General features: G+C 46.4%; 1 protein-coding gene across 1 annotated transcript; it reads left to right on the top strand.

Annotated features, from left to right (window-relative positions):
• The first annotated feature begins 4 nt into the window (after nt 1-4).
• VPS16 (VPS16 core subunit of CORVET and HOPS complexes) lies at nt 5-20,112 on the top strand. Its single transcript, XM_039863883.1, has 24 exons — nt 5-159; nt 13,508-13,596; nt 13,857-13,954; nt 14,043-14,171; nt 14,261-14,405; nt 14,536-14,651; nt 14,751-14,873; nt 15,001-15,056; nt 15,402-15,491; nt 15,595-15,689; nt 15,851-15,927; nt 16,390-16,521; nt 16,617-16,744; nt 16,875-16,910; nt 17,098-17,206; nt 17,366-17,500; nt 17,590-17,698; nt 17,790-17,887; nt 17,969-18,076; nt 18,397-18,474; nt 18,571-18,740; nt 18,821-18,917; nt 19,611-19,714; nt 19,828-20,112. The coding sequence occupies exons 1-24, from the start codon at nt 107-109 to the stop codon at nt 19,970-19,972; spliced, it is 2,520 nt and encodes an 839-aa protein (XP_039719817.1). The 5' UTR covers nt 5-106; the 3' UTR covers nt 19,973-20,112.

The raw sequence follows: 20,112 nt of genomic DNA, 5'->3' as shown, positions 1-20,112 counted from the left end.
GCAGCCTTGCCACGTGACCCGGGCAGGCGGAAGCGGAAGTACCGGCCTGGAGCCCGCGCTAGGCGGGTGGCCGCTCAGCGCTGCCCAGCAGCCTCCTGCACCAGCCATGGACTGCTACACCGCAAACTGGAACCCGCTCGGGGACTCTGCCTTTTACCGGTGAGCCGCCCTGCCCTCCCGCCCACGACCCGGCTTACCCAGCTCGCCCGCCGGCTTGAGTCTCCGGGCGGAGCCCGCGGCGGCGCGCGCCCCTGTCACTCCCGGCTCTGGGGTCCGCCCCTCGCCGGCTCTACCCTGTCGTCTGCCCCTTAACGCACACCCGCGTAATGGCCAGGGAGCCAGGCCTTCTCCTGCTCCAGCGAAGGAAACTGAGGCAAGCCCAGTGGTCACACAAGTAGGGGCAGAGTCCAGCGCTGAAGCCCAGGTCTGTCAGTCTCCGGAAGGATGCTCAGATCACGTTGAGGGAGGCCGCCCACTGGTGACAGCGAGTGCCCAGTCTCCTGCCAGGAAGTGCTGCTGAAGTCAGACCACAGGGGCGCTCCCAGTGGGGCGGGATCGCACAGCAGGCGGGGAAACAGTGCTGACCAAGGCTGAGAGAAGGGGAAGAGTCGGCAGTGAATCCAGGGGCATCCCTGGCTAGCAGTTCTCTCATGGGAGTCGTAGAGTCCTAAACTACTAATTTTTCTAAAGTGTTAACCCATCACATCATTACCCTAATTAGGATTTTTCAGTGGTTTCCTTTTGTAGGATAAACTCCTCTTGTTAAATCTATAAGTCGACTCCTGTTTGTCCCTCCAACTTAATTTGCCCCTCTCGTACCCAAATTTTGTGTTCCAGTTGCACAGAAGAGGACCCCAACACACCATGTTTCATGGCTCTCCATAGTTGCAGCAGCCTGCAGTTCCTTTTGTGGGCACTGCCATTTCCCTCTTTGTCTTACTGGAGAAGTTGTGCTCATCCTTCAGGACTTAGTTCGAAGGTCCTTTCTGAAACTTTCTCCGACCCAACCCCAGTAGAGTCAGCTGACTTTCCTTTCCTTTGGGCCTCACAGGACCTAGTGCTAGAATAGAGTCTGTTATGTATGGCACAGTAGGGCAATATTTGTATAGGTTTCTTCTGCTAAACCAAGTTCCTTGAGGGCTGAGAGCATATTTCTTGTATCTCTTTATCACAAATACTATTTAGAACAGTGCCTGGTATGTAGTTGTTGCCCAATAAAGTTTTTTAGAAATACTTTATTACTACTAAAAGTCACAGAGATCACATTAGAATCTTATTTCAATAGAAGATACCTGTTTGCTATGAAACTATGTACTATTGTTATTCACATATTAAAACTTTCTTATGTAATTTTTGATACATAAAATGTCAGCCCTTAAAGAGGACAAATGCTTTGTGGCAATTTTTAGAGATCTGTTGCATTTGTTGTTTATATCTGATTCTTAAAATATGTCTATACTATATAAAAAAATTGCAAAAGTTTAGTTAAAATTAGTAAAGTTCATAGGAAATCACAATGATTTTAACTGTTTTTGTGGTAGAGAGATGCCAGTTGACATAGGTGATCATGTAACTTAGTGCTTACAACACAACATACACTTTCGAAAATATTAACTTATATTATTTTTGGAAATACAGTTGCCTACAGAGAGGCCCGTTAAATAGAAGAGTACTAAAAATGATGACCTCATTACTACAGAACTCCTGCTTATCACTGAAGTCTTAGCTTTGTTGTTACACTAATAAAGTTTTAAATGAATATAAATGTCGAGTCCATGCCATAGACCAGCATACCTAGCCAACCCTTACCTATGTGTGCTGTATTGCCAGAAAGATGTAGAGGTCTAAGCCTTGCTGTGGAAGATATATTATTCTTGCTAACAGATGTGCCCTTCTATGTACTAGACACTCAGCTAAGTTCTTTATGTGTATTAACTTGTTTAAGTCTCACAACTCCATGGAGCAGGTATCATGCTTAAACCCATCTTACTCATGAAGAAACAGACACACAGAGGTTAGGTGACCAGGTTACACAGCTGGAAAGTAGTGGAGTGACTATTTGAATCCAGTCTTCTAGAACCTGTACTAAAGGATAGAGTTTTTTGTTTTTGTTTTTTAAACAGGAAAATAAAATAGTGTGTTCTAGCTTCTTCACCAGAGTAGAAATGTTTTAAGTGCAGATACTTGGTGTTATTTGTATTTGTGCATAGCCTTATGCCAGGATTTAATACATGTTTAAGTGAGTGAATGAATGATAAACAGGTGGCAGACAATGCATGGCAAGTCTTATCTATAGGACAGGATTCTTTTGCATTGGAAGTAGTGTTTTGGAAAACTAATTTGGCGAGGCAAGAAGAGGGAATGGTGACTAGTTCTTATGGGGCTTCAGAATTTTAGCCATTTTTATCCCCCCAAAAAACAATTTGGGCTAATCCTGTTAATGAATTTTACCCAACCCATTGTCAGGCTGGCTGTATCAGCCAATAAAAAGATATGGACCCTGTCTGCCCTCATAGAACTTACAGCTGGCAGAGGAGACTGTTGATAACCACTCAGTTTGTTTGATCATAATCACTATGAAGGAGAGGTGTAGGGTCCTAAGAGAGCATATAACAGACTGAGAAGTCAGAGGTCAAGAAGACTTCCTGAATGAAATGTAACCCATTTCATTCAACCCAGGGGATTGAATGAAGGTCAAGAAGACTTCCTGAATGAAATGGTAACCCATTTCATTCAACCCAGGGGATGAGTAGGCATTGGTGCAGGGAGTGGGATGAAGAAGAACATATACAAAGATCCTGAGGCAGGAGAGACCACTCTCAATGACCTTGAATGAAGAAGTTGATGCCTTTCCCTTAGGGGCCATACCCTGCAAGGCCTTATAGGTGACTTTTATTTGAAGAATAGTGGAGAAACCTAAATGAAAGGGTTTTAATGAAAGGATCGATATGATTGAATTTGGGGGTTAAGTTCCTTCTGGAGGCAATGGGGGGACAAATTGGTAGGGGCAAGAAAGAATGGAGGCAAAGAAACTGGTTAGGAGGCTGGTGGAATATACCAAGAAGTGTATGGTGGCGAGAACTGGGGTGGTAATGGTAGAGGTGGAGAGAAGGGAGCAGATCTGAGATATTTAGGAGATAAAATTGAAGGAGATTGTGATGGGTTGTACTTCTTAAGGAGAAAGAAGAGCAAGGTGTTGAGGATAACTTGGGTTTTCGGCTTAAGATAATGAGTTTGGTGGTGAAGAGAGTAAGCTTGGTTTTGAACACTGTTTCAGGTACTTTAGAAACATCCTTTATGGTAAAAAAAAAAAAAACAGACTGAAGATATATATTTCTGAAGCTCTTATTAGAAGTAGACTATTTTAGTAGGTTTTTTGAGGGGGTTGGTTTTTGCACATATAAAGATGAATTTTATATAAAAAATTGTGGTTAAATACACATGATGTAGAACTTACTTTCTTATTCATTCTAAAGTACAATCCAGTGGTGTTAGGTATTGTTGTGTAACCAATATCCAGAACTTCTTCATCTTGCAGAACCAAAACTCTATACCCATTAAATAATAATTCCTCATTCTCCCCTTCCCCCAGCCCTGGCAACTGCCATTCTATTTACTGCTTCTTTGAATTTGACTGCATAGCTCATATAAGTGGAATCATACAGTATTTACTTTTTTGTGATGGCTTATTTCACTTAGCATACTGTCCTAAAGGTTCATCCATGTTGTAGAATGTATCAAAATTACCTTCCTTGTTAAGGCTGAATAATATTCCATTTTATGTATATACCACATTTTGCTTATGTATTCATCCTTTAAAGGACACGGGTTATTTTCACCTCATGGCTGTTGTGAATAATGCTCCCATGAACAGTGATGTACAAGTAGCTCTTCGATACCTGTTTTTATTCTTTTGGATATATACCCAGAAATGGAATTGCTGGATCATATGGTAATTCTATGTTTAATATTTTGAGAAATTTTCATCTTGTTTTCCATGGCAGCTGCACCATTTTGCATTTCCAGCAACAGTGCACAAGAATTCTTTAGTAATTTCTGAGGCAAGCTGGAGTCAAGGGATTTCAAGGATGATGGTGGGCTTGCTTTAGGGCCTGGGGATTTTGGAATTATTAGACTATTTTCCAAGGCTCCCCAGTAGTCCAATAACCCAACCTGGATAGGCTGAAGATGATCTGTTTTTACATAAGGGCCCTTCTCACACTGTAGTGGACCAGGCTTTCCTAGCAGTTCAGTTGCACTGCCACAGTGATTTCTTCACTGTTTCCTGGATGGGCTTGAAATTGAGACTACCAGAGCTGCTAGGTTTAGTCATTTCCTGGCATTAGAATCCACGGTCCATTAACTGCCCCTGTGGTGATTTCCACCGTGAGACCTCGAGTAGAGGGGAAAGATCTAATTGGCCTTCCTCATTGAAGGTGTGGCCTCACAAGGTCTACAATCCTCTAGCCTTTTCTGAGAGTCTGCCTTCCCTACTGCCCTCCACTCTACCTATCCGTACCCCTCGCCACCCTTGAAGACAGCTTGAGTCACCTCACTGTCCCTCAGAAGGCTACTTTATCTCAAAGCCTTGGGAAGGTGGTCCATGCTTTGTTACTCTTCACTCCCTGACCCTTACTCTTACATTGCTGCCAGTCTTCTAATTGACTGCATTTCTCACTGATTGTTTGATTGGAGACTTTGGCTCATAGCCTCCTAAACATCCCAGTTCTTGCTGCCTTTCGTAGTAACTTAAGTGACTACCTGGCTTCATGGTTCCATAGGTTCTACTCAAGTAATCTTATGTTGTGTCCAGAATAACCAGACCCAACTTGAGTGCTCTTAACCAGGAGACAGTTTATTAGCCGGCGGCTGTCCTTGCAAAGGAGCAGCCCCGAAATGCCAAGATACAAGGTTTTTAAGCCCCAAATCCCATTCCTCATTCTGTCTTAAACACAAAGGTCCATCTTTCTCCTATTCACTACCTGTCAACCCACTGGTCAGGTGTGCAAGCGGGAAGTACAGAAGCAGAAAGCTTGTTGTTAGAATGTTATGTTCCTATGGGTGATTGCCTATGTTCCCATGGGCAATAGCCAGTGTTCCCATGGGCGATGGCCAAACAGTAATTTTCAGCTTATATACAATTGATTATTTTTCATGCCACGCAAGCAAGCAGGGTTACACAGGCTAAAATTGGCAGTTAGCGTATGAGCTCATTGTTACAAGTTTCATGATTAACAGAATGTGGTTAGGGGTTCCAGAAACTAGGCCTAAGTTATAGACTTCCTTTGTCCAGTTTCAGGTTTTAATTATTCTTTAACCCTTTCACATTTCAGCGGGCTATTACACTTATGCACCTCATCCACCCCCACTCTGCTCCTGTGCTTATCCAGAACTGCTCTACCTCAAATGTTAAATTCAGACAGCCCCTTCTCAGACCATAAGCTCCTGTCCTCACTGACACTCTGATACCTTCTGAAAAACCGTCAGCCTCACTGAGATCCTCAACCCTGGAGCCCTCTCTTCTCTTTGTGTCAGCATGCAGAACTCCCTTCTACAGATGTGTCCCTTTCTGTCCAGCGTGGTGTGCAGCCACGGTCAGTCATTGCAGTTGCTTTCTTACCTTTTCCCTGACAACCTTGTTCCTTTGCCCTTTGGTTGCACCTGCCTGGCACAGAACCACTTCCTAACACATCAATAACTCACCATCTCTATGTCGGTATCCAGGCTGCTGAGCTCTGCCATGAGGTCACACACAGGCAAGTTGGGTCTAGTTTGAATCCATGGTTACCAGCCTCAACGGGGCCCTCACAATCTTGTTATGTGGGTTCAGCCTATAGTCACTCACCACAAGGGCTTTTCTCTTCCTTTTAAAAAATTATACAAAGAAACATTTAATTGTAAACAATTAAAATATTTTGGAAATATTGAAAATCGAAGTCTCCTTAGCCCCTCCTCCCAACAGCTGACTTCACCTCATGCTTCTCAGAGAACTGGAGTCATTACATAGAAGGTCCCAGGCTTCCCCTACCCAAACCTGCCTGCTATCTTTCCATTCCACTGAGGAGATGAGCCCCCGTCTCCCTTGCCTACTCAGAAACCATGTGCCATGCACCCACCCCTCCCTCTGCCAGTTTCTCCAGCTGTTGTTCAAGACCCCCCTGCATCAAGATCGCCTGAGATGCTGGCTATGTGCAGCTTCCTAGGCCAGATCTCCATTATCTCTGGGGTGGGTCCTGGGAATTTGATCTATATTTTAATAAGCACCTAGGTGTTTCTCTGCTGCAGGAAAATTTGAAGACCACTGCTGTACGTTGTTTTCCATCATCTGTACCTCCCAAGTGTTCCCTACCATATTTCGAGAATAGTCAGATCTCATCCTAACAAAAAATAAACCTCCCTATTCAGAAAACAAACAGATCCTTCCACCTTGCCCCTTTTCTTTCTTCTCCACCTGAAAGGTCCGAAATCTGCAGTCTATACTTGCTTGCATTTTCTCTCTTCCCACTGACCACTCACTCTGGTCTGACCACCCTGTTCTCAGTTACTGCACTGGTCGCAGCTCAGGTCTCATCTGAGCTTGACTCCCTGGAGCATTGAGAGAGATGAACCCTACTTTTTTTTTTTGGAAATTGTATTTAACCTTTACTCTGAAAAGTTCCAAATATACAACAAAGTAGCAGAATAAACATCCATAGCCATCATTTAGGCTTAAAAATTATTGTGCTGCAATATCTGCTTCAACTATTTTGGAAGTTTAAAAACTCTTTTATAAGAAAATGTTCAATACACATCAATATAGTAAAAATAATGTAGTGGATATCCATGTACTCATCACCAGCTTCAACAAGTATCAACAGTTTGCCATTCTCTCCTCACCTCTCCCTCCCTGCCAAAATACACACACTTTTTAACACAATTAAATTTTGTGTTTGACTTTCAGCAGTAGTAGCCTGTGGCTACAATAAATAAGAGATTCTTTTAAGGGTGTTATGGAAGCTTTCTGCTTCTGAGACCACGACTTGAGCTGAAAATTAACAAACCCCAGACAGAGTCTTTCAATCAAATACTGTATTTTTAAGTAAATTACTGACATAACTTCAGTGTGCATTATTTTTTTAAAAATGACTATTTCCAATAAACTGCAATACTATTTCACACCTAACAAAATCAACATTTGATATCATTTAACAACCAGTCCTTATTCAGACTTCTCCAGCTGTCTTAAAAGTGTCTTTTTAAATTTTTGTTCAAATCAAGACCCAAGCAAGAATTACTCATTTGCTTACCACTCTTAATTAAGTCTCTTGTAAACTTGAACGTTATTACCCACATTCCCATCCCTACCTTTTATTTTCATGAAAGACCAAGTCACTTTCTGGATTGGTGCCATTGCTGCCTTTGAACTTTTTTCTGTCATAGCCTGTATTTTCTGAAACTGTTTGATCGAAAGACTCAATTAGATTCAGATCGAACGTTTTAGGCAGAAATGCTTTTTGGTGATGCCATGGTGTTCGTACTGCATTACACCTGAGTCAGCATTACATCAGGTTGTCTGCTAGGAGGGAAGTTGACATTAACAAGTGTATTCGATGCTGATGGCTCCGTTGTAACATCATATTTTCCCCTTTTGTGACAAGTGTCTGAGGGATGCTACACTGGTTATGTCAGTACGCGTCTAATCAGGAAACAGAAACTAGTGATTAAACAGGGAAGTTTCATGTAAAGAACTCAAACTATGCTAACAAAGTAACTATAAGATAAAATAAAACTCTGTCCTCCCCTAGGGCTGAGGAGAAAAGAAGGGCAAACTTAGAAGGGGGGTTCCGTACCCAAGCTGGGGTTCTAAGCTCAATGGAAAAGATGTAGTTACAGTCCACTAGGTAGCACAGAAGTTTGCTGGTTTGCCTGGGCCAGAGCTGGTCCACAGTCACTAAGCGAGCAGGAAGCGTCCTCCTTAGCACAGATGGGGCATAAGTGAGCCATAGCTGGGGACCAGGTTCATGGGCTTGCACAGAGAGTTGGAGCACCAGTGTGAGCCAGAGATGTGGAACTTGCAGCATCTGTATGGAGAAAGCCACAGGAAGATAGATGCAGGTCAGGGCCAAGGCTGTGAGGTCACCAACGGATTACGTATTCTGGGTGCATGTTTGGGGCAGAGCACCACCAGGTGTTCTCATACCCACACTGCTGACTGACCTTGCAGCTGCCGGAAACAGCCAGAGAGCCTCTTCCTCTTGCAGTGTCCCTATAATGCCTTCTCCTGAGAAGGTTAACATCTAGTTCATCGTGGAACACGTATTGAGGGTAAATTTGGACTTGAGAGACAATAAATTGATAACTGACACAGTCCACCCTTTGGCTGCTCAGCTTCCATGTTCACCCTCTACATACTTTTAAAACTCCCTCATAGCAACAAAACAACCCTATGTTCCTGTTTAAGAAGCTACCACTATCCTTCTTACAAGTAAATACTCTTTCCCAAAATGAGAAGACACTTCAGCTAGTAAATTAACCCCATTTTCTTATGCCCATTGGTTCAATGGCATAAGGAGACCAAAATGGCAAGGTGGTGCCCTTATCTTCTAATTCAATGAACCCAATTTTGTGTCCCCTGGTAGAAACATTCTCCTCTTGGAGACTAAGCTCTCCAAACCTTTAGATCTCGAAGTGACTGGAACTGAAAGCAACATTTTTCGAAGGGAGTTGGTAAGTGTAATAGAGAAGCCACACTCACTTTCACCCCTTGATTCTGGGTTCCACGTATTCTGACTCTGGAGGAGACAACACCATATAATAGTAAAGCATAAGCTTTACATCAGAGATGTTAAGATAGAGCCCCATCCCTTTAGGATACTGTCTGCCAATTAGTGTTATAACTGGCTCGACAGTAAATTTGGGCCAGCCACTTCTGGATGATCAGGTATATGATAAGACTAGTTGATTCCATGGACCTAAGCCCACTGCTGCACTTTCTTTGCTGTAAAATGTCTTTGATTAGATGCAATGCTTTGCAGAATGCTACCACAGAAGATAAGGTATTCTATAAGTCCACAGAAGGTGGGTGCTGGCAATGGCATTACAGATACAGAAGACAAATCCACATCCAGAACGTATATGTATTCCAGTGAGGACAAATCTTTGTTTCCTCCATCATGGTAGAGGTCCAGTGTAGTAAACTTGCAGGCTAGTTCCCCAGGGAATGGTACCATATTGGGGCCATGTATTGGTCTCTGCTGTTGACAGATTAGCCACTCAGCACTAGTGTTAGCCAGGTCAGCCTTGGGGAGAGACGCTCCCAAGACATCTACCCTAGTTGAGGTCATCACGGGATTTTCAAGCCAGGGAAGGTTAGTCTCCTTGGACACAGGAAGGCAAACAACTTTTACTTGTAAGGATGGCTCAGAATGACTTGAGGGTGCAAGATTGTCAATCTCGCTCTAACCAGATATCTCTCAGGTTTCAGGATCCCATTCTTTCTTGATCAGTGCCCTAACTTTCACATAAGAAATAGTGTGTTGGTGAATTCAACTGTTATAATTTAACATTCTACACAATTAAATTTTGTGTTTGACTTTCAGCAGTAGTAGCCTGTGGCTACAATAAATAAGAGATTCTTTTAAGGGTGTTATGGAAGCTTTCTGCTTCTCAGACCATGACTTGAGCTGAAAATTAACAGACCCAACCTTGTCATTTTCTCTTTGTAAATGTTCAAATGCACTCAAAATAATCCATCCACACCACAGCCCTTATAATCGTTATTGCTATACAGCCAAGCACAGAAGTCACACCCAAATACATGTTTGACTTGGCATTTCACCACGGAAAACTGCAGGCTTGATTAATTGTGATGCCACTGCACGCAGTGGGTTACTAACATCCATTTCCGTTGGCAGAGAGCTCAGCACTGCTCTCAAGCTTAAGCACACAACCAAACTAATCCTCAAATCCCATCTTTAGGCATCAGTCTCCTGGGACCACTCTTTGTGCCAAGTCTATATCAGTCTGGGTCCAGTTATGAGTTTTAAGCAAAGTTTAATAAGTATAAAGAATTATTAGGATCACTTCATGGATTGTATAAATGTCTAACTTTTAAAAAATTTAAAATAAATAGGAAAAAAAGAATTATTAAGCTGTGATAAAGACTATAGGATATAATAAAATTGTATATGGTAGCCTAGAGCTGAGGGAGAGTACCCAAGGAAGGACAGATTTGGAAGGCGGGGTGGGGCGCCCTTCCCCATACTGGGGTTCAGACCCTGTTGGAGAAATTATAGTTGCAATATACAGGATGGCAGAGAAGTTCACTAGTATCCCCAAGCCAGAGCTGGTCCACGGTTGCTGGGCAAGCAAGGAACAACCCTCTGGGGTTCAGGGGTAGTGGGGCACAGGTGAATTTTAACTGGCAGCCAGGGGTGGGGGTGTGCAAGAGGAGTGGGGAAGCTGGTGCAGGCAGGTAGCCTGGAGCACCACAACCAGTATCTGAGAGCATGGGTGTGCAGAGGGGATCAGTAGAAATACTCGAGTGGGCAGGCAGGACAGCCATAGCAGACATCTTGGCATGCAGAGGAACTATGGCCCGGCATGGCCAGGAGGCCAGGAATGTGGTATCTATCCAGGTAGCCCTGGGAAGGTGATTACCAGTCCAGGCAAGCCTTCGAGGCTGCTGCATGGCTGGGCAGATCACCCCTAGGTGTCCTCACACCTTGGTTGCTGGCTGGCTTTGCCCTGCTGGAAGCGGCAAGAGAGCCCCTTCCTCATGCAGCGTCCCTCCAGCACCCTCTACTGAGAAAGCTTAACATCACACTCACTGTTAAGGAGAAATGTTTAAAAGAATGCTGTCCCTTAAACATTGAAGCGTGAATTTGGAGTTGAGTGGCAATTAATTGGTAACTGGCATGTTTGGCCTGTGTGAATCTGTTTTCTCATCAAATTTTCATTCATGATTTTAGTAACAAAATGTCAAAAAAAAAAACATGGGTTATAAAAAATTCAAATAATACAAAATTATGTAGCCTATAAATTGGCAGTTTCCTTACCTCCTTCCCCCACTTAACCACCCTCTCCAAAGGTAACCACTGTCTGGCTTAGTATGGAGACCTTTGAGCGTTTTTTCTATGTATTTACACACATGTGATTATATGTAACTATGCTTGTCAAAAATATGTGCTCAGTTTTTTAATTACATAAATGGGTTTATGTGGTTCATACTGAGCTGCAGCTTAGTATGCCAAACAATCTAAGAGTGTTTTCCTTGATAATTTCTGGGTTTTGTATCTTGCTCTGAAAGACTACTATAGTTCCCATTGTACAAATATTAAGTTATATTTTCTCAAGTTTTTTGTGTTTAGTTTTTAAATATTTTCACACAAAGTAGTACGATATAGTCCTTGACCTTCTTTCTTTTAGTTTTATTTTCATTTAAAAAATAAATTAGAGCCTTTTGTATTTTTTTAAATGTATCTTTTTCACATGTGTCACAAACATTTTTTGTCTTCCTAGGTTTTTTTTTTGGTGGATTTTTTTTAATGTATAAAAGTTTTAAAATGCTAATTATTTTAATAAATAACCATTAATGTGGTTTAAAAACTCAGTCTCATTCCCACCCTGCCCCTATTCAGCTAATTCTACCCCTTACCTACAAGTAACCACCATTATTAGATTTTTATAAATCTTATTAGTTTCTTTTTTCAAATGGAAGCAAATATAAATATGTGATATTTTTCACCTTTTTTTATATAAAAGTATACAGAAGGTCTAAATTTTTATTAGTCCCATATGTTGGTCTTGTTTGTGACTTCTGGGTTTTATATCATGCTTAGAAATTGTTTTTGCTTGGAGACTGTTAACATACTCAAGATTTTTTTCTGATGTGGCTTTATTTCTTTAACATTTAAGTATTGAATTCCATCCGGAAAATATTTTATTATAGAAATTAAATGATGAAATAGTGTTTATTGCGATGCTTCCCATATATCCCATTGTCTCATTTCAAGTATCAATTCCCACCAATTTGAAATGCCATCTTTATTACATGCTCAATTACCAGGCCTTTTTTGGGATTCTGTTCTCTTCCATTGATCTATTTGCTATTCTGTGCCAAAACAACAGTTTTAATTCACTTTAGTATTATATAGTATATTTGAAATCCAATATGTGTATGTTCTCATATTTTCAAATGTTCTTAAATATCTTCCAGTATTTTCTCTTTCAGATGATTTGTTTTTTTTACCCCAGGTAAACTGTAGGCAATTTGTGCTTCCTTCCCCGCAAAAAACTGGGGTGATTTTTATTGCAATTCTGTGCATTTGTAGATCATTTTGGGATACTTTTTCATGTCTCTATATCCTTGAGTACACTTTGATTTGATTTTGTAAAAATTTTTATTAGGTTTATTCTTGGGTATCGTAGCTTTATTGCTATTATGATTAGGATCTTTCTAAAATTGTGTTTCTAATTGGTTCTTGCTATGGTATCGAAAATTAATTGGTATAGAAAATATATTGATTGTTGCTCACCCAACTGAGCTCTTTTATTCATCGTTCCATAGACTGCTTCAGGTTTTCTAAGTAGACAATCACATTATTTGTAAATAGTAGTAATTTCACTCTTCCAAAATAAAAAACTGTTGTTAAGTTATTTTGTCTAGAGCCCCAAGAAGAATGTAAAATAGAAGGTAATTGTGGGCATCTTCCTGACCTTTAATGGGAAGGCTCCTGAAACGATACCAGCCAAAACATCCTCCTTAAACATTGTTTTTTCTTGGCATCCTGGAATAGTGCCCACTCCTTCTCTGTCCCCTTCTTCCTGCCTCCAGCCATCAAATGATGGCCTGCCTCAAGCCTCCTACTCAGTCTTCTCATACAGCACACACCCTCCATGCACACCTCAGATTGTAGTCATCTTGTGCCAGATTGCAATTTCATTTACCTCCCATAAGCTGAATATTCAGATTGACATCTCTAACCCAGGTCTCTCTCCCCAGCTCTGGACTTACTAAAGAGCTCCTCTTTGATTTCTTTCAGGCACTGCTAACTCAGTACCTATAACACTGAGTTCTTTATTAACTAGTGTTGAGCTGGACCCCTGGCTATAAAGCCCACAACCTGATTCAGTATTAAGAACCAGAAATAGAAGAAGAACTGCCTACCCTAAGAGACCCTCTCAGAAGGCTTTATTTCCTGCTAATGTAGGCCCAAGCCAGCCACTCCACCCTAGTCAGTTTGTGACCTGGATATTTGCCATACAGCCTTCCTCTCCCAGGAGCTCCTGCCATCTCTGCACACTTGTCCCAAGAACCACATCCTCTGTCAACAGCCTCTGCTCTCTTGCCTTGGGTCCTTAAACATGCATGTAGCTGTTTCTAGTCATCATCCCCCTTCCTGCCCCGGGAGGCATCTTCAGCTTTCCTGTGGAGGACAAATGAGGCTTCAGGGGTTCCTCTGGGGCTCATTCCATTCGGATACAGGGTCATGAGGAGGCTAATTTCTGTTTGCCTTTGTGCGGGCAGGAAATATGAGCTGTACAGCATGGACTGGGACCTGAAGGAGGAACTCAGGGACTGCCTGGTGGCCGCTGCACCCTACGGGGGCCCCATTGGTATGTCACTCTGCTACCGCATGCTCTGGGACCATGGGATGAAGTCAAGTTTGTTGATTCCTGGGGGTCTTGCTGTTGGGTTGTTCTTACTAGCATATGCCACCCTCCCCCACTCCCCACCCACTTGAGATGCTTTTAATGGTTCTCATGAGGCCTGCTTCATATGGGATGGGCCTGAGATGCTGCTTCATGAGGCCTGCTTCAAATGGGGTGGGCCTAGCCTGGTGAGCTAGGACAGAAGGTCTCTTCTCCATCTGAAGCACTGCTGAGGAACCCCTGGCGGAAGGAGAAGCCTGCCAATGTACGGCCAGTACTTGAGATCTACTCTGCTTCTGGCATGCCTCTAGCCAGTCTGCTGGTGAGCATCCCTGGCCCACCCTGAGGCTGGGAGCTGGGCAGGGTTCCTGTGTCCCTAGACAGCCTCAGGAACTTCTTCTCCTCTGCAGTGGAAGAGTGGCCCTGTGGTATCCCTAGGCTGGTCAGCTGAAGAGGAGCTACTCTGCGTGCAGGAAGACGGTGTAGTGCTGGTTTATGGGCTTCATGGTGACTTCCGGAGACACTTCAGCATGGGCAATGTAGGGGCCACAGGAGGTTGTAGAAAAGGAATGGAGTCTTTGACTCTGTGGCTTCTTCAAGGCCCCTCTCCACTTGCCCCTTTCCCCAGGAGGTACTCCAAAACCGGGTTCTAGATGCCCGGATCTTCCATACTGAGTTTGGTTCTGGAGTTGCCATCCTCACAGGAGCCCACCGCTTCACCCTCAGTGCCAATGTGAGTGACCTCAAACTCCGCCGAATGCCAGAAGTGCCAGGTGAGCATCAACACCCCTGAGACAGAGACAGCCATTCAGTGCCTACAGATGTGCTTCCAGACTGTGGGATCAATAGAGATAGAAGCTATGGGCTCTGGTTATCCCGAGGTTGTCCTATTCCTGACCACAGGTTTGCAGAGTGCACCTTCATGCTGGACCACACTGTGCCAGGACCGAGTAGCACACATTCTTCTGGCTGTGGGGCCTGATCTTTACCTTCTAGACCACGCAGCATGCTCTGCAGTGGTAAGGGTCTGAGTGGGAGTGAAATGGAGGAGTTGGGGGAGGCAGTGGGGAGGCTCCGAGAAGTCAAGATCTCTGGTGTCCTCCTTGGCCCTGCCCCAGACTCCCCCTGGCCTGGCCCCAGGTGTGAGCAGCTTCCTGCAGATGGCTATCTCCTTCACCTACCGACACCTGGCACTCTTCACAGACACAGGCTACATCTGGATGGGGACAGCTTCACTGAAGGTGTGATCCTGAGACAACACAGGGACACCATGTCTTCTTCAGGGAAGATCTATTTGGTAGGGGTAGGGGAGGGGCTTTTCAACCTGCCTACTTGGATAGGGCCGTGATGCTTCTTACATCCTTTCAGGAGAAGCTGTGCGAGTTCAACTGCAACATCCGGGCCCCCCCAAAGCAGATGGTCTGGTGAGGACAGGGTTGTTATGCTGGGGGTGGGGGTGGACATAGCCTTGTTTCTTGGGATACCTTGATTCATCCTGTGTACTAGCCAAGCTAAGTGGAGCTTGCATCTTCTCTGCCAGTGCACATTCGAGGGAAACCCCTGCCCTCCTGTAGGCCCGAGATGCCCCCAGGCACTGACAATACAGGGTAAGAGGGAAGCAGACAAGTCAGAGCAATGAGATAAGGGGCAGGAAGCATGTGCAGGGCTGTCCCAAGACAAAGTGATGTAAGCAATGATATGAGAAACCTGACTGTGGGGCCTATCAACCCGTGTATGTCTCAGACATGTATGTGTGATGCTGCCCACAGGTGCAGCCGTCCTCGCAGCAAGGAGAGGGCCGTTGTAGTGGCCTGGGAGAAGCGGCTAATGGTGGTGGGCGATGCGCCTGAGAGCATCCAGTATCCTTGGAGGGATATCTGTGGGGGTAGGAGGGGAAAGGGGAGAGGGGTCACCTGCCTCATCCCATCTCTGGGTGTTCTTGAGAACCTTGACTAAGCTCAGGTTTGTGCTGGATGAGGACTCCTACATGGTACCTGAGCTGGATGGGGTCCGTATCTTCTCCCGCAGCACCCACGAATTTCTGCATGAAGTTCCAGGTGAGGCCCTCACAGGGGCACCACATGACCCAGGGCAGAGGTTCCTAGGTACTGCAGCTGCTGTGGGCCAGAGGAGGATGAGGACATTAGGGCCGTGAGGCATTGAGGCAGAGCTGAGGGTTCCCTGTGCTCTTCCCCCATTCGCCATCTTCCTTCTCCAGTGGCCAGCGAGGAGATCTTCAAAATTGCCTCAATGGCCCCTGGAGCACTGCTATTGGAGGCCCAGAAGGAATATGAGGTAAAGCCCTGGCCTTCTCCCTGGACCCTAGGATACTCTTCTCCTTCCCCTGATTGGCACAGCCAGGTGCCACCAGTGAAGAGAGGGGTCTAGGCAAGACACCAGACTGGGTTGGGGTGGGCCAGCTCAGGTGGACTAAAGTGAAATGGGGTCCTCCGTGTGGTGATGGGGAGGGGCAGGGAGCCCCGACTATCCCCAGCCCAGGCACAAGTCAGGGCTATTATCAAGGGGTCTCAGGGATTCTCACTGGCAATTGTGGGCTGATATAGGGCGGAGGGAATATCTGAACGCTTCAGGTAGACTGAGTGCACTGAGGGGGTTTGGGCTCTGCCTCTGCAGCCCCTCCAAATCAGCCCATTTGCACTGTAGCCAAGGAGCTGGGGGCAGATGTGAGGGTGTTCTCCATTGTGATGTCATGTCTCTAGCACCGCCCCCCTTTCTCTCTCCACCCCTCAACCCCAGAAAGAGAGCCAGAAGGCCGATGAGTACTTGCGGGAGATCCAGGAGTTGGGGCAGCTGACCCAGGCTGTGCAGCAGTGCATTGAGGCCGCAGGACATGAGCACCAGCCAGACATGCAGAAGAGTCTGCTCAGGGTTGGCCTGGGCAGCAGGGCTGCAGGGAGGGGCACTGGGCAGGGTGGGGCTGGCAGGGGGGAAGCTCTCTTCTATTGCCCTCTGGCTCTTCTCAGGCGGCTTCCTTTGGAAAGTGTTTCCTCGACAGATTTCCACCCGACAGCTTCGTACGCATGTGTCAGGACCTGCGTGTGCTCAATGCCGTTCGGGACTATCACATCGGGATCCCGCTCACCTATAGCCAGTATCCCCATGCATTTCAGAATGGTGTTCACAGCCAGGGGTGGCAGAGGAAGGGGCTGGAGATACCACCTAAAGGTTCTTGGCAAATAGGGCTTATTCTCCAGCTGGATCCTTAACCGAGTAAAATGCAGATACAAGCAACTCACCATCCAAGTGCTGCTGGACAGGTCAGCAAGCCCAAGGGTGCTGGGAAGGCTCTAGGTGGGCAAGTGTTACAGCCTTTTGTGGGCTCTCATGGTCACTGCTCCTGACCTATTTCTTTGGGACTTGGGAGAACTGAGTTGCAGGTTGGGGCTGTGCTGTCCTCTCTCTGCCCCACCTCACCCTGTACCCGTAATCTCTCCTGCCTGCCAGGCTTGTGTTGCGGAGGCTTTACCCCCTGGCCATCCAGATATGTGAGTACCTGCGCCTTCCTGAAGTGCAGGGTGTCAGCAGGATCCTGGCCCACTGGGCATGCTACAAGGTGAGGATGTAGGACAGAGTCCAAGGGCATTTAGGGACTTTCAGGCCCTGATGAAGTATAGGAAATAAGAAGTGTAGGACTGAAGGACCAGGTCCTGATTGGGGCTCGGTGGGGTGAGAGGTGAGATGCAGGTGTGTGTGACACCCTTTCCCTCTGCAGGTGCAACAGAAGGACGTGTCTGATGAGGATGTTGCTCGGGCCATTAACCAGAAGCTGGGGGACACACCTGGTGTCTCTTACTCTGACATTGCTGCGCGGGCCTATGGCTGTGGCCGCACAGAGCTGGCCATCAAGGTGTGGGTGCTCAGCCCTCCCCAGATGCCCTGACTTGGGTATTGGAGGCTCCCAGGTGAGCTCTTTCTCCTCTGCCTTTTTTCCCACAGCTGTTGGAGTATGAGCCACGCTCTGGGGAGCAGGTACCCCTTCTCCTAAAGATGAAGAGGAGCAAACTGGCACTGAGCAAGGCTATTGAGAGCGGGGACACTGACCTGGGTGAGCAAGGTTTGGGTGAGGCCAAGACCAGGGCCCCTGGGCTGAACAAGGGGCTGGGCTGGAGTCCCCACCCCACCTTACTACCCAATAGTGTTCACGGTGTTGCTACACCTGAAGAATGAGCTGAACCGAGGAGATTTTTTCATGACCCTTCGGAACCAGCCCATGGCCCTGAGTTTGTACCGACAGGTGTGTGCAGTGGGCAGGGGTGGGGCTGGAGCCTCCTGAACCCCTGAGTTGGCCTTGCTGACTACCTGTCCCCGGCCCCAGTTCTGTAAGCATCAAGAACTAGAGACGCTGAAGGACCTTTACAATCAGGATGACAACCACCAGGAGCTGGGCAGCTTCCACATCCGAGCCAGCTACGCTGCAGAGGAGGTCTGAGGCCCACAGAGAGGGTGGGGCCCTTGGGCTAGGCTGTTGGTCTGGTTCCTTCTCTAGGAATCTAGGTCTCATATTTGGTGCACACCCCATCTGGTCCTCACTGTTGAGGAAGTCTAAGAAGGCATGAGGCCAGGATGAGGGTTGGTCCCAGAAGAGCTAGCCTTCCCACTAGAGATACCAGAGTGGTACACCCAGTGGGTAAGGCTGGCCCGGGTGACCCTTAGCATAGGGACTGGGAAGAAAACTGTAGCCTGGGTTGGAAGGGCTGAGGTCCCTTGAACTATGAGCTCAGGCTTTTCTTCCTGCCCTTATAGCGTATTGAGGGGCGAGTTGCAGCTCTGCAGACGGCAGCTGATGCCTTCTATAAGGCCAAGAATGAGTTTGCAGCCAAGGTCTGGCCTACTCTTTCCTAAAAACCTCCTCGTTTTTCCTCTCAGTCTTCCCTCCTTGTCCCTCTCATCCTCATCCTGCCTTATTCCTATCCCCAGGCCACAGAGGATCAAATGCGGCTCCTACGGCTGCAGCGACGCCTAGAAGATGAGCTGGGGGGTCAGTTCCTGGACCTATCTCTACATGACACGGTCACCAGTCTCATCCTCGGTGGCCACAACAAGCGCGCAGAGCAGCTGGCGCGTGACTTCCGCATACCGGACAAGAGGTACGTGAGGGTCCAGGCTGCATGCAGGACCTGGGATCCCTGCCCGTCCTGCAGCACCTCCAAGCCCAGCTTCCTCACAGGCTCTGGTGGCTGAAGTTGACCGCTCTGGCAGCTCTGGAAGACTGGGAAGAGCTAGAGAAGTTTTCTAAGAGCAAGAAATCACCCATCGGCTACCTGGTGAGGCAGAGGCCCTCCCAACACCCCACCACCAGGGAGGCTAGTCCTGGGGAGAGGACCAGGCCCAGAGATAGGCCAATGACCTATTCATGCATCTGCTCAGCTGGCCAAAATTTTTAGTGGATGCTTCCTGTGTGTGCATGTTCATGAGCTAAATATATCAGGGAATGGGCCCCAGTCAGCCTGCACATGTCGGCAGGCAGGAGAATGAGCTGCTTTCCCCCAGGATGACCACAGGGGGACCCCACGTGCCTAAGGAAAAGTCCTATTTGGGTGAAGGGTGGAAGCGGGCAGGAAAAGCACATCTGCAAGGCAGTGGAGGATATTGAGGGTTTTGTTTTCTATGGCAGGCAGTTCAGAGGTGTGGTGGGTAGGTGGAACAGCCATAAGAGAAAATATAGGCTCCGAGATGGTAGGAAACACCTGTTGTGAGGGGATGACAGTGGATGGTGTTCTAGATGCATGGAAATACTTGGTCTCAAGGCTCTAACATCTTTGGTTTAGGTTGTTTCTGCCCTGAGAATGTCGAGATCATACCTCTTGTAGATGTGTGTCAGGGCATGGGTGGGGGAGTTACATGCACTAAAGTGTATATAAAATATACAGTGACAGTATATTCAGTGGGCTTTTGTTCATAAGACAGGACAGAAAGGCTCTGCCTTATCTTCTCCCTCCATCTCCTCCCTCTCTAAGCCCTTTGTGGAGATCTGCATGAAGCAGCACAACAAATATGAGGCCAAGAAGTACGCCTCCCGTGTAGGTCCTGAGCAGAAGGTCAAGGCTTTACTTCTTGTTGGGTATGTTGGCTGAGAGCCCCGTGCTGCTGGGGTGCTGAGCTAGTGGACTGATGAGGGGCATGGTTTGTACCTTTGATCACCCAACACCATCTCCCGTCTTGCTCAAACCACAGGGATGTGGCTCAGGCTGCAGACATTGCCATTGAACGCCGAAACGAAGCAGAGCTGAGCCTCGTATTGTCCCACTGCACTGGAGCCACAGACGGTGCCACAGCCGACAAGATTCAGCGGGCCAGGGCTCAAACCCAGAAGAAGTGAGGGGCTCACCTTACATGTCTCCTCATATCCTGGGCTTGGCAGAAGTGTCACTGCTCATCCAGCTCCTCCCCCAGAGCTAAGCTGAGGAGATGGGGTGGGAAGGGATCTGGTTGTAAATAAAGTTGGAACATTTTAGAGTG

The sequence above is a fragment of the Pteropus medius genome, unplaced genomic scaffold (assembly GCF_902729225.1).
Source record: "Pteropus medius unplaced genomic scaffold, Ma_sr-lr_union100, whole genome shotgun sequence".
In the NCBI taxonomy this organism is placed as follows: Eukaryota; Metazoa; Chordata; class Mammalia; order Chiroptera; family Pteropodidae; genus Pteropus; species Pteropus medius.
Note: the sequence above shows the minus strand (reverse complement) of the source record. Positions and strands in the feature narration are given on the sequence as shown.